This window comes from Oncorhynchus clarkii, chromosome 4, assembly GCF_045791955.1.
Source record: "Oncorhynchus clarkii lewisi isolate Uvic-CL-2024 chromosome 4, UVic_Ocla_1.0, whole genome shotgun sequence".
NCBI lineage: Eukaryota > Metazoa > Chordata > Actinopteri > Salmoniformes > Salmonidae > Oncorhynchus > Oncorhynchus clarkii.
In genome coordinates, this window is record NC_092150.1 from 44,415,391 (window position 1) to 44,427,960 (window position 12,570).

At 44.2% G+C, this 12,570-nt stretch overlaps 1 protein-coding gene across 1 annotated transcript; it reads right to left on the bottom strand.

The window, feature by feature from the left end:
* Positions 1–5,439: 5,439 nt before the first annotated feature.
* LOC139407707 (claudin-18-like) lies at positions 5,440–10,896 on the bottom strand. Its single transcript, XM_071151556.1, has 5 exons — positions 10,677–10,896; positions 9,775–9,939; positions 6,012–6,144; positions 5,704–5,823; positions 5,440–5,575 (listed from the first exon to the last, which is right to left on the bottom strand). Exons 1-5 carry the CDS (start codon positions 10,894–10,896, stop codon positions 5,440–5,442), a joined length of 774 nt encoding a protein of 257 aa, XP_071007657.1.
* Between the last annotated feature and the right edge of the window lie 1,674 nt (positions 10,897–12,570).

The following is a 12,570-nucleotide window of genomic DNA, read 5'->3' on the forward strand; positions in this document are numbered from 1 at the left end:
CATCGAGCTTCAAAGTTTGTTCTGTTAGGTGACCTAAACTGGGATATGCTTAACACCCCGGCAGTCCTACAATCTAAGCTAGATGCCCTCAATCACACACAAATCATCAAGAGACCCACCAGGTACAACCCTAAATCCGTAAACATGGGCACCCTAATTAACATTATCCTGACCAACTTGCCCTCCAAATACACCTCTGCTGTCTTCAATCAGGAATCAGCGATCACTGCCTCATTGCCTGTATCCGCTACGGATCCGCGGTCAAACGACCACCCCTCATCATTGTCAAATGCTCCCTAAAACACTTCTGCGAGCAGGCCTTTCTAATCGACCTGGCCCGGGTATCCTGGAAGGATATTGACCTCATCCCGTCAGTTGAGGATGCCTGGTCATTCTTTAAAAGTAACTTCCTCACCATCTTAGACAAGCATGCTCAGTTCAAAAAATGCAGAACTAAGAACAGATATAGCCCTTGGTTCACTCCAGACCTGACTGCCCTCGACCAGCACAAAAACATCCTGTGGCGGACTGCAATAACATTGAATAGTCCCCACGATATGCAACTGTGCAGGGAAGTCAGGAACCAATACATGCAGTCAGTCAGGAAAGCAAAGGTCAGCTTTTTCAAGCATAAATTTGCGTCCCGTAGCTCTAACTCCAAAAAGTTGTGGGACACTGTAAAGTCCATGGAGAACAAGAGCACCTCCTCCAAGCTGCCCACTGCACTGAGGCTAGGTAACACGGTCACCACCAATAAATCCGTGATAATCGAAAACTTCAACAAGCATTTCTCAATGGCTGGCCATGCCTTCCTCCTGGCTAGTCCAACCTCGGCCAACAGCTCCCCTCCCCCTCGCAGCTACTCGCCCAAGCCTCGCCAGCTTCTCCTTTACCCAAATGCAGATAGCAGATGTTCTGAAAGAGCTGCAAAACCTGGACCCATACAAATCAGCTGGGCCTCTATTTCTGAAACTGTCCGCCGCCATTGTCGCAACCCCTATTACCAGCCTGTTCAACCTATCCTTCATATCATCTGAGATCCCCAAGGATTGGAAAGCTGCCGCAGTCATCCCCCTCTTCAAAGGGGGAGACACCCTGGACCCAAACTGTTCCAGATCTATATCCATCCTACCCTGCCTATCTAAGGTCTTCGAAAGCCAAGTCAACAAACAGATCACTGACCATCTCGAATCCCACCGTACCTTCTCCGCTGTGCAATCCGGTTTCCAAGCCGGTCACGGGTGCACCTCAGCCACGCTCAAGGTACTAAACGATATCATAACCGTCATCGATAAAAGACAGTACTGTACAGCCGTCTTCATCGACCTGGCCAAGACTTTTGACTCTGTCAATCACCGTATTCTTATCGGCAGACTCAGTAGCCTCGGTTTTTCTAATGACTGCCTTGCCTGGTTCACCAACTACTTTGCAGACAGAGTTCAGTATGTCAAATCGGAGGGCATGTTGTCCAGTCCTCTGGAAGTCTCTATGGGGGTACCACAGGGTTCAATTCTCGGGCCGACTCTTTTCTCTGTATATATCAATGATGTTGCTCTTGCTGCGGCGATTCCCTGATCCACCTCTACGCAGACGACACCATTCTGTGTACTTCTGGCCCTTCCTTGGACACTGTGCTATCTAACCTCCAAATGAGCTTCAATGCCATACAACACTCCTTCTGTGGCCTCCAACTGCTCTTAAATGCTAGTAAAACCAAATGCATGCTTTTCAACCATTTGCTGCCTGCACCTGCATGCCCGACTAGCATCACCACCCTGGATGGTTCCGACCTAGAATATGTGGACATCTATAAGTACCTAGGTGTCTGGCTAGACTGCAAACTCTCCTTCCAGACTCATATCAAACATCTCCAATCCAAAATCAAATCTAGAGTCAGCTTTCTATTTCGCAACAAAGCCTCCTTCACTCACACACAAAACTTACCCTAGTAAAACTGACTCTCCTACCGATCCTCGACTTCGGCGATGTCATCTACAAAATAGCTTCCAATACTCTACTCAGCAAGCTGAATGCAGTTTATCACAGTGCCATCCGTTTTGTTACTAAAGCACCTTATACCACCCACCACTGCGACCTGTATGCTCTAGTCGGCTGGCCCTCGCTACATGTTCGTCGCCAGACCCACTGGCTCCAGGTCATCTACAAGTCTATGCTAGGTAAAGCTCCGCCTTATCTCAGTTCACTGGTCACGATGGCAATACCCACCCGTAGCACGCGCTCCAGCAGGTGTATCTCACTGATAATCCCTAAAGCCAAAACCTTATTTGGCCGCCTTTCCTTCCAGTTCTCTGCTGCCTGCGACTGGAACGAATTGCAAAAATCTCTGAAGTTGGAGACTTTTATCTCCCTCACCAACTTTAAACATCTGCTATCTGAGCAGCTAACCGATCGCTGCAGCTGTACATAGTCCATCGGTGTATAGCCCACCAAATTTACCTACCTCATCCCCATACTGTTTTTATTTTATTTACTTTTCTGCTCTTTTGCACACCAGTATCTCTACCTGCACATGTTCATCTGATCATTTATCACTCCAGTGTTAATCTGCTAAATTGTAATTATTCACTCCTATGGCCTATTTATTGCCTACCTCCTCATGCCTTTTGCACACAATGTAAATATAATCTTTTTTTTCTACTATGTAATTTACTTGTTTATTGTTTACTCCATGTGTAACTTTGTGTTGTTGTCTGTTCACACTGCTATGCTTTATCTTGGCCAGGTCGCAGTTGCAAATGAGAACTCGTTCTCAACTAGCCTACCTGGTTAAATAAAGGTGAAATAAAATAAAAAAAAATACATGTGTATGGTTGAGAAAATACCCTTAGTATAACTGCAGTTAGAGTGCAGTATAACTGTAGTATACTACAAATACTGCATCCAAAATAACATTTTTTTTTTTACTACAGTAATTTATTTTTCCAAAATACCACAGTCAACTGCAGTTTCAAAATTGCAATATTTTTTTTGTAAGGTGAAAGAGAGGAAGATAGAGACAGTGTGAGAGGGAGAGTGAGATATTATGTTGTATCCTATTTGTTGCTCTTCTCCCTCTCCCTCTGTTCCTCTAGGTCAGTGAAAGTGAAGTGATGTGGAGAGTCAGGGCTCAGCAGCAAAAGGCAGGGAGGAAGAGGACTTAGAGATGATTGGAGGTATACAGATGTGGAGGGAGGGGTGGAGTGAGAAGAGAGTGGAGAAAGAGGAGGGAGAGGGGAGTGAAGAGGAGGGAGAGGAGAGTGGACGGGGATGCACATGGAGAGGAAGAGAAACATGTAGAGGAAAAGGGAGAGGAGGAAGCTGAGGGAGAGGAAGAAGCAGAGTGAAAGGAGGAAGCAGAAGGAAAGTATCACACAGCGTGGGCCTAAAGTGACATTGGCAGGGGTTTTGGATTTGTTGCTTTTTAAGTGGCAGGAACTTATATGTGTTCTAGAGCTTGTGTAATGGATTACAACAAGAAAATGGACGGGGTTGACCATCTTGACCAACTGAGGAGCTATTACAATGTTGGACGCACAGGCAGAAACTGGTGGAAGTATGTGTTTTGGGGGAGGCTCAACATTGCCGTCATAAATGCTTACATTGTGTCGGGGAATTTTTACATTGTTACAGAAGTAAGAATTGTTGTCAATCAAATAGCCTACTTTGTGTGGGATTTAAAATGAATATTGTCCTCTGGTCACATTTTGCATAATAAAAAATATATATCTATATGTAAATACATTTTGTAAGTATAATATATTATACTTGGTACATTTTGAGTGAGTAATTTAGTCAAATTTACTACACTTTAAATACTCTACTTTTTTTCTCGTTTTTTGACAGTGTCTTTATACAAGGGAAGACAAAATGAGTGTTATTAAAGAAGAGGTTGTGCTCTATAAAACTAAGTTAACTTGTAATTGTCATTTGTTCTATTCTATTGAGGTCTAAAGGGTTACATTTATTGAAATAATTGATTACTTAAACTACTATATCATCCTTATTATTTGGGATTGTGGGGCAGTTACATCACAAAATGAAGAACAAATTCTGTTAAGCAAGTCTGTTACTTGATTCTACTTGAGACGCATATGTCTCAACTAGGCACCTGGAAATGCAAATGCGCTACGCTAAATGCTAAATGTACTCGTTAAAACTCAAACCTTGATCAAAATTCACAAGCAGGGTATTGAATTAAAGCTACACTCGTTGTGAACCTAGCCAACAAGTCAGATTTTTAAAATGCTTTTCGGCGAAAGCATGAGAAGCTATTATCTGATAGCATGCAACACCTCAAAATGCCTGAATGCGACGTAAACAAAGACTTTGCTTATCCGGCGCTGCACAAAACGCAGAAATAAAATATAAAACATTCATTACCTTTGACGAGCTTCTTTCTTGGCACTCCTATATGCCCCATAAACATCACTATTGGGTCTTTTTTTCGTTTAAATCGGTCCATATATACCCAAAATAGCTTTCTATGGAAGCTGTGTCATTCAGAAAAAAACATTGTTTTTAAACGCTGCGTCATTTTTTAAAATTAAAAAAGTCGACGATAAACTTTCACAAAACACTTCGAAATCCTTTTGTAATCCAACTTTAGGTATTAGTAAACGTTTATAATCTATCAAAATGATTACAGGGCGATGTATATTCAATAGCTCCTCATCTGCAAATCAATGGCTGCCAATGTCCACATTGAAAAGATCCTGGTGGAGACCGGAAGAAACGGAATCCAGATAGTTGGATTTTCCAACAAAAAAATCCATTGAAAATGACGACAATGGCGACATCGTGTGGAATTTGTATGAATTGCATGCAGGTCGATATTAAATTTTGTCCCCTTTTAACAAAAGGGTTTTTGCGTTTTTCAATGAAACACACGATCTGTTATAGTCACAGCCGTGATTTAACCAGTTTTAGAAACTTCAGAGTGTTTTCTATCCACACATACTAATCATATGCATATACTATATTCCTGGCATGAGTAGCAGGACGCTGAAAAGTTGTGCGATTTTTAACAGAATGTTCGAAAAAGGAGGGGGTAGAAGTAAGAGGTTTTAAGAACAAATTCTTATTTACAATGATGGCCAAAACCTATCCTGGACGACGCTGGGCCAATTGTGCGCTGCTCTGTGGGACTCCCAATCATGGTTGTGATACAGCCTGGAATCGAACCAGGGCCTGTAGTGACGCCTCTAGCACTCAGTTGCAGTGCCTTAGACCACTGCGCCACTCGGGAGCCCAAAATATAAGAGAGATCCAAAAATAATAAGTACAAAAATAACTAATCAAACCTGAAAAAGGTTTTCCTTCATAGCAACCCTCTATGCAATCTTCTAAGCCCCTTAGAGCTGCACGGGATTGTCATTTAAATATCAAAATAGTATTGTTTAGTTTCAGAAAACCTCTAACTAGTACATAATATTATATTCTTCACACATATTGCTGGTTGGAGTGTCTTCCATTCATAATCTGGGCTCTGAAAGACTCGTCATAGGCGAGTCTGGGTTTCGCGCCATCCTTGTACACTGTTGTGTGTTGGGACGCAGCTTTGTAGGCCACCCCATAACTGAGGACAGAAAGAAAACGAAATTATTCAAATAAATGTATAATTATTATTCATATTTGTGAGTAAGAATAAGAAAGAGGATGAAGAGCTTAGAACTCAAATTTTCTGGTGGATAAAATGGAATTTACCCATGTCGCTTCTCCTTTGATGGAATCATCCCTCTGAAGGCGATACACATCATAACTCCTCCTATGACCAACACAGCCCCGCCTATCCACCCCACGAAGAGGGCGGTGCCAAAGGTGTACCTGAAAAACAGAAGTGATACACTGACACACTAAAAATTACTTGACATTATGATTGATTCCAGTTTATACACCAAAGCAGCCTCCTAAATGACACTATTCCCTACATAGTGCACTACTTTTGACCAGACTCTAAAGGATAGGGTGCCATTTGGGAGAAGTGAATCCTTCTCATGTTGCAGTTAATGTACCTGGGAGTGAGAGATCCTCCAAGTCCTCCCAGTACTCCTTCTCCTCCATATCCACTGTCTGCATAGGTGGTGAACCGGAAGCTGGACACGATTAGGTTGGCAAAGACAGACACTCCAGCAATGCCACAGACACCTAGGAGAAGGAAAATTATATTTACATTTTGGTTAGGAAGAAGAAGAAAATGTGTCAATTGTCACTTTCAGATCACAGACATTTTTCTTTTACTTTAAACCCAAAATGAATCGGAATGATTTGGCTTGACAGTTATGAACATCAATACCAAAACATCAATAACAAAACATAATCAAAACAATACCACAATACAATCCATAAGATGGTATTTTGGTATTTGGTATTTTATTAAGATCCTGGTTAGCTGTTGCAAAAGAGGCAACTACTCTTCCAACAGTCCACATAAAACATGTGTGGTATCCCAGGAGGTCTACCCCGGGGGATGGTAATGGAGGGGAGGTACGTGAGGCGACGTTGGCTCCCTCTGCTGGGAATACGGGAGCTGGGCACCCTGACCCAGACAGCTCTAAGTGGAGGTAATTAGAGGAAAGTGCCAACCAGCCGCGGAGGCTAAATAAAAGGAGCACGATGGCACACCGTGAGGGAGAAGGGAGAGAGACAGACAGCAGTTAAGAGAGAGAAGGACGACTGAGCAAGACCTAAGTTATTTCTTTGGTATATTTATTTTCTGTCTTAGTAAAGTTGTTTTTGCAGACTAAAGCCTCCCTGTCTCTGTGTCAATCTCTGCACGCTCAACCCAACACCCCACGGTTTACCACACATGACAGAACATTCATAGACAAGAATAGGTCAAGGACAGAACTACTTACATTTAAAAAAGGCACATGTAGCCTACATATCAATACATACTGTGGTATCCCGGGAGGTCTACCCTGGTGGTTGGTGATAGAGGGGAGGTACGTGCCGTGACGTTGGCTAAACTCTGCTGGGAGTACATGGGCTGGGCGCCCCAACGCCGATGGCCCCAAGTAGAGGTAATTAAAGGAGAGTGCCAACCAGCTGTCCAGGCCACATAACCAGTGGACAAAGAAAGGGGCAAGGAGTGAGCCTACAGATGGGAACGAAGCTCCCAGAGGCACGGAGCTGAACATGAGAAGGACCCAGCCAACCATAAGTTGTTTTGGTGTTATGTTTATTTTTTGTAAAGTCGTGTTTTCTGACTAGAACTTCACTGCCTCTGTGTCCATCTCTGCACGCTCAACCCAACACCCCACGTTGACCACATATGGTGGAGAATACAGTAGCTTTGGGTGCCGTGGGGTCGAGCGTACGGAGATTACCATGGAGGAACTGTTGGTTTAGTTTATCCTCAGCCAGCAGACGCAACAGGCTCGCCAGGAGCAAGCGCTAGACGAGCAGCGCTAACAAAACCTCAGACTGGTAGCGGAGGTAGCCCAGTTGAAGGCTGAGAGGGCTTAGGAGTCTGGCCTAACTCAGTTCCTGGTCAAGCTAATAGAGGAAGATGATGTGGAGACGTATTTGTGCACTTTCGAGATGACAGTGCAGAGGGAAGGAAGGCCCAAGCCCAAGTAGGTCAGCCTTTTAGCACCCTACCTCGCGGGGAAGGCCCAGAAGGCCTACTTTGACTTGAACGCAGATTAGGAGGCAAATTATGAGGGACTCAATTACGAGATCCTGAGCTGTTATGAATTGGTCCACAACTGGGCCTTTGACTCCACTATCTCTCCCCACGCTCAGATGAGCGACCTGGTGTGCCTTACCAAGGGCTGGCTACTGACCGACGTACTGGCCCTCCCAATAATCGATAAGGTTGTCCTGGATCGGTATCTTCGGGCCCTCCACTACGAGATGAAGGCGGCGGAGAGCCTGCAGAACCTGGAGGAATTCCTGACCAAAACATCCAGGACCTGCTGAAAGGGGCCTGGGCGGAAAGAGTGCACGCAGGGAGGGGGAAGAAAAGCACAGAGAGAGGTGAAGGACTGAAGGGAGCTCGGACAGAACTAGCCAAGGCCGGGAAGCAGGAGGGCGACCTGAACCGATGACGACGTCCACTGCTAGACCTAGATCAGAGGCTCCGCTATGAGTGCTGCAAGACCTCGCGTGGAGCTTCCCCGGCCAGGAGGAGTCCATGCCCTCCGCATCCCCCAGCTCCAAGGTAACCCGGATGGCTAGTTATGTCACCTCCTGTTGGGCGCACACCGAGACGTCCCCTCCAATGGTTCCAGTACAAATCAATGGCATCGACACCAGCGCTTTGCTGGACTCCGGCAGCATGGTGACCCTGGCCCAACCGCAGTGGCTAACAAGAGAGAGGGAAGACGAACCAGGGGATGAGGAGATGACAGTGTCCTGTGTCCTGTACACAGTGTCCTGTACACAGGGACACAAAGTGGTACCCGACCGTGCCGGTGCAGATAACCACCCCAAGGGTGAGGGGGGAGTGCCAGATGCACATGGGGGCTGTTCCTAACTTGCCCGTGCCAATTATCCTCTGTAGAGATTGCCCTCTCTTCCAGGCACTGTGGAGGAGGGACATGGGGAGGGTAATCGAGAGAGACGGGAGGAACTGGGACCAGCTGCTGCCCCACTTGATGGGAGTGGGCTATACCACTACCGGTGTCTTCCTTTCGGTCTCCACGGGGCCCCAACAACTTTCCAGCGACTCATAGACCGCGTCCTGCGCCCACACCATGAGTACGCTGTGACTTGTTTGGATGATATAATTGTGCACAGTGACAGTTGGGAGTCCCATCTCTGTAGGTTACAGGCGGTGGCGGATGCGCTAAGGGAGTCGGGGCCTACCGCAAACCCCCACAAGTGCAAGCTGGGCTACGCCAAGGTGGAGTACCTGGGCTATCGAATTGGGTGGGGAAACGTGAAGCCCCAAGAAGAAAACAAAACGCTCCCATTAGGGAATGGCCGGTCCCCCGAACCAAAAGACAGGTGAAGATGGCACCAAGTAGAGGTTATTAGTGGGGAGTGACAACCAGCCATGCAGGCCACATAAAGGGAGCATCATGGCACACCGTGAGGAGTGGACAAAGCTCTTGGAGGCACGGAGCCATACATGAGGAGAAGGACCAAGCCAACCCTAAGTTATTTTGGTGTTATGTTTATTTTTGTTGCCTAATAAAGTTGTGTTTTCTGACTGGAACCTCATCGTCTCTGTGCCCATTTCTGCACTCTCAACCCAACACCCCACGGTTAACCACAATACACACAAACATCAAATAGGGGGGAGGTGTCAGGTGTTGCTTAATCTTTTTTTTAAAACCAGGTTTGCTGTTCATTTTAGCAATATGGGATCGAAGTGTGTTCCATAAAATAATGGCTCAAAATAACACTGTATACTTCCCTGACTTTGTTTTGGATTTGGGGACCGTGAAAAGACCCCTAGTGGCATGACTGGTGGGGTAAGTGTGTGTGTCAGTGCAATTTGTAAGTGGGCTATGCAAACCATTTAGAAATGTCAACACAATGATTCTAATAAAAAGTGAGGCAGTCACTCTCCTCAACTCTTAGCCAAGAGAGACTGGCATGCATAATATTTATATTAGCCCTCTGAATAAAATGAAGACGTGCTGCTCTGTTCTGGGCCAGCTGCAGTCTAGGTCATTCCTTGTAGCACTTCGACCACAGAACCTGACAATAATCAAGACGAAACAAAACCAGAGCCTGCAAGATTTGCTTTTTGGAGTGTGGTGTCAAGAAAGGATTCACCTGCGAGCAGGAACTTCACCAAAACTTTGGCAAAAGACATCACCTCACCTGCAAGCAGAAACATGACCCCAGAGGTCAGTGTCATGGTAGCCTTGGCATTATCCTCCATATTTCCCATCTTCAGACTCTTGAGGGCAAAGATGGCGATCAGACAGCCGATGGCTCCCAGAACTATCCCAACTATCATCAGTGCCCGCACCGCTTGGAGCATAACTACGGGTCAAACAAAACCAGACGTCAGATAAAAGTCCTACTTTGAAACTTAAGTCATGACCTGTGATTGTGTGTATCATATGTATCTACCAAAGTACTGTGGTATTTCATTTAGATCATAGATTTTCCAACATAAAAAAAAAAAACTAAAACTACATTCATTTTCAAATGTACATCCAAATGACAAAAATGTTTTATTGATTAGGGCTCTATAGTACTCCTGTTTTCATGAGCCATTTAACTATATTTTGTGCCTGGAAGATAATCTCACTTCCTGTTCTTGAATTTAATTTGGCCAATTATTTAAAGACTTAACTGCTCTATTAAACATGTTTAAATCAATATAACTTTTAAAACAAAAACAACGTTACCTTTTATTGATCATGGCCCTAGACTCTACTCACATTAAAATGACCCACTGTCTAAACTATATGGAAGATAATCTCACTTCCTGCCTTTAACACACAATTTTAAAGATTAAACGTTGCTGAAGAAACTAGATTAGACATGCTCAAAGAAAGAAAAAAATGTTTGTTTTATACTACTTATTAATATCAACTAATAGAAACAAATACCATATCTTATCTAGAGTCACACCCTTGAGAGGCACTCGACATACAAAGCTCGATCGAGATCAAGTTAACAGTGCTGACCATCCATTGGCATTTATATTTGCTAAATGTATATGAAAGAAACATAATGTTTAACTTCTTACAAGTCAATAAAGTAAACCTTACCTGGCAGCCCTAGTATGGTAAAATAAGGCCTGCATTGGGTCATTCCAGATGAGTTTTCTACACATGATTTCCAGAGTCCAGAGTAAGTGTAAACACTTGTTATGACTGAGAAGGACCGGTCCTGTAAACCCCACATATCCATGGCTGTAGCAGCAGATACGAAAAACTGGCCCAACACACCCAGAATGAAGCCGATTTGCTGAATCACTGAGGTGCCCATTTTAGCTTCCGTTCCTGTTTGATGTCAGACACCTTTGCTTGAAGTCATGAACTGGCCTTCTATCCTCGGGTTCTTATCACTACGTACTCTTGAACAGGGAACCAACCTTATCAGATGTTTGCTTAAAATTGTCCGGAGTTGCTGTCACAGTTTCGGGCAACGGTTGTTTGTTCGGGAAGCGTGACTAATGACAAAAGGTTGTGCCTTACCTTAACCTTGTTTCCATATGCGACTAGTTTCAGGAAACTACACATAAGTTGCATGTCACTACTTCACAGGAGTGGCATTTGTACGTAAACATTTATTTGGGCAGAAATGCCATCAAACGTGTACGCCATCTGTAAATAAGAATAAAATGGTTAAATTACTATCCTAGGTTAAGCCACGAAAAAAGACAGGAACCTTCCCGCTAGCCATGATTGGGCTGGACATGCCGGGAGATGAGTTCGAATTGGTCTGCCATTTAGCAGGCTTCTGTCAACAACATAAACTGCTCAGTATGTATAGGTAATCTTTCTAATTGCTAATGCTCTCCACTTTCTGGATTACAGAGTTTTAAAATCAATGGAATTCCTAGTGGAATCGGAGATGGAGAAAATGTTTGCATTTAATTGCAAATATGTGGAATGTAGTTGAAAAGAGAACACAGAGAACACCTGTCTCCGAATTACATCTTCAAACTAAAGGCAACCATGGCATCCGTGACAGAGAGGGAGAAGTTCATCCATGTATATGGGTGTCCAGTAGGAAGGAAGTTAGAGGTAGTTTCAAGAGCCAATGCTAACTAGCGGTAGCGCAATGACTGGATACCTCCAACTTCCTTCAGACTGGACACAAAGACATAAAAAGGAGAGCTCATCTCACTTTTATCATTAAAAAAATATATATTTCACCTTTATTTAACCAGGTAGGCAAGTTAAGAACAAGTTCTCATTTACAACTGCAACCTGGCCAAGATAAAGCAAAGCAGTGTGAAGTCAAACAAACAATAGAAAGATCTATGTACAGTGTGTGCAAATGTAGAGGAGTAGGTAGGTAAATAGGCCATAGAGGCGAAATAATTACAATTTAGCATTAACACTGGAGTCATAGATGTACAGATGATGATGTGCAAGTAGAGATACAGGGGTGCAAAAGAGCAAGAGGGTAAGTAATAATATGGGGATGAGGTAGTTGGGTGTGCTATTTACAGATTGGCTGTGTACAGGTACAATGATCAGTAAGCTGCTTTGACAGCTGATGCTTAAAGTTAGAGAGGGAGATATAAGACTCCAGCTTTAGTGATTTTTGCAATTTGTTCCAGTCAAGAGAAAACTGGAAGGAAAGGCGGCCAAAGTAAGTGTTGGCTTTGGGGATGACCAGTTAAATATACTTGCTGGAGTGCATGCTATGGGTGGGTGTTGCAATGGTGACCAGTAAGCTGAGATAAGGTGGGGCTATACCTAGCAAAGACTTAATTGATGACCTGGAGCCAGTGGGTTTGGGGACGAATATGTAGTGAGGGCCAGCTGATGAGAGCATATCGCAGTGGAGGGTAGTATATGGGGCTTTGGTGACAAAACAGATGGCACTGTGATAGACTATATCCAGTTTGCTGGGTAGAGTGTTGGAGGCTATTTTGTAAATGACATTGCCGAAGTCAAGGATCGGTAGGATAGTCAGTTCTACGAGGAT

Bases quoted from the DNA above. Each gene is read 5' to 3' on its own strand.
- LOC139407707 (XM_071151556.1), bottom strand. From the start codon at position 10,896: ATGGGCACCTCAGTGATTCAGCAAATCGGCTTCATTCTGGGTGTGTTG. The intron at 9,940-10,676 runs GTAAGGTTTACT...TTTGACCCGTAG, and splicing joins TACCATACTAGGGCTGCCAG to TTATGCTCCAAGCGGTGCGG. The intron at 5,824-6,011 runs GTACATTAACTG...TCTGTTTTTCAG, and splicing joins GGAGGATCTCTCACTCCCAG to GTACACCTTTGGCACCGCCC.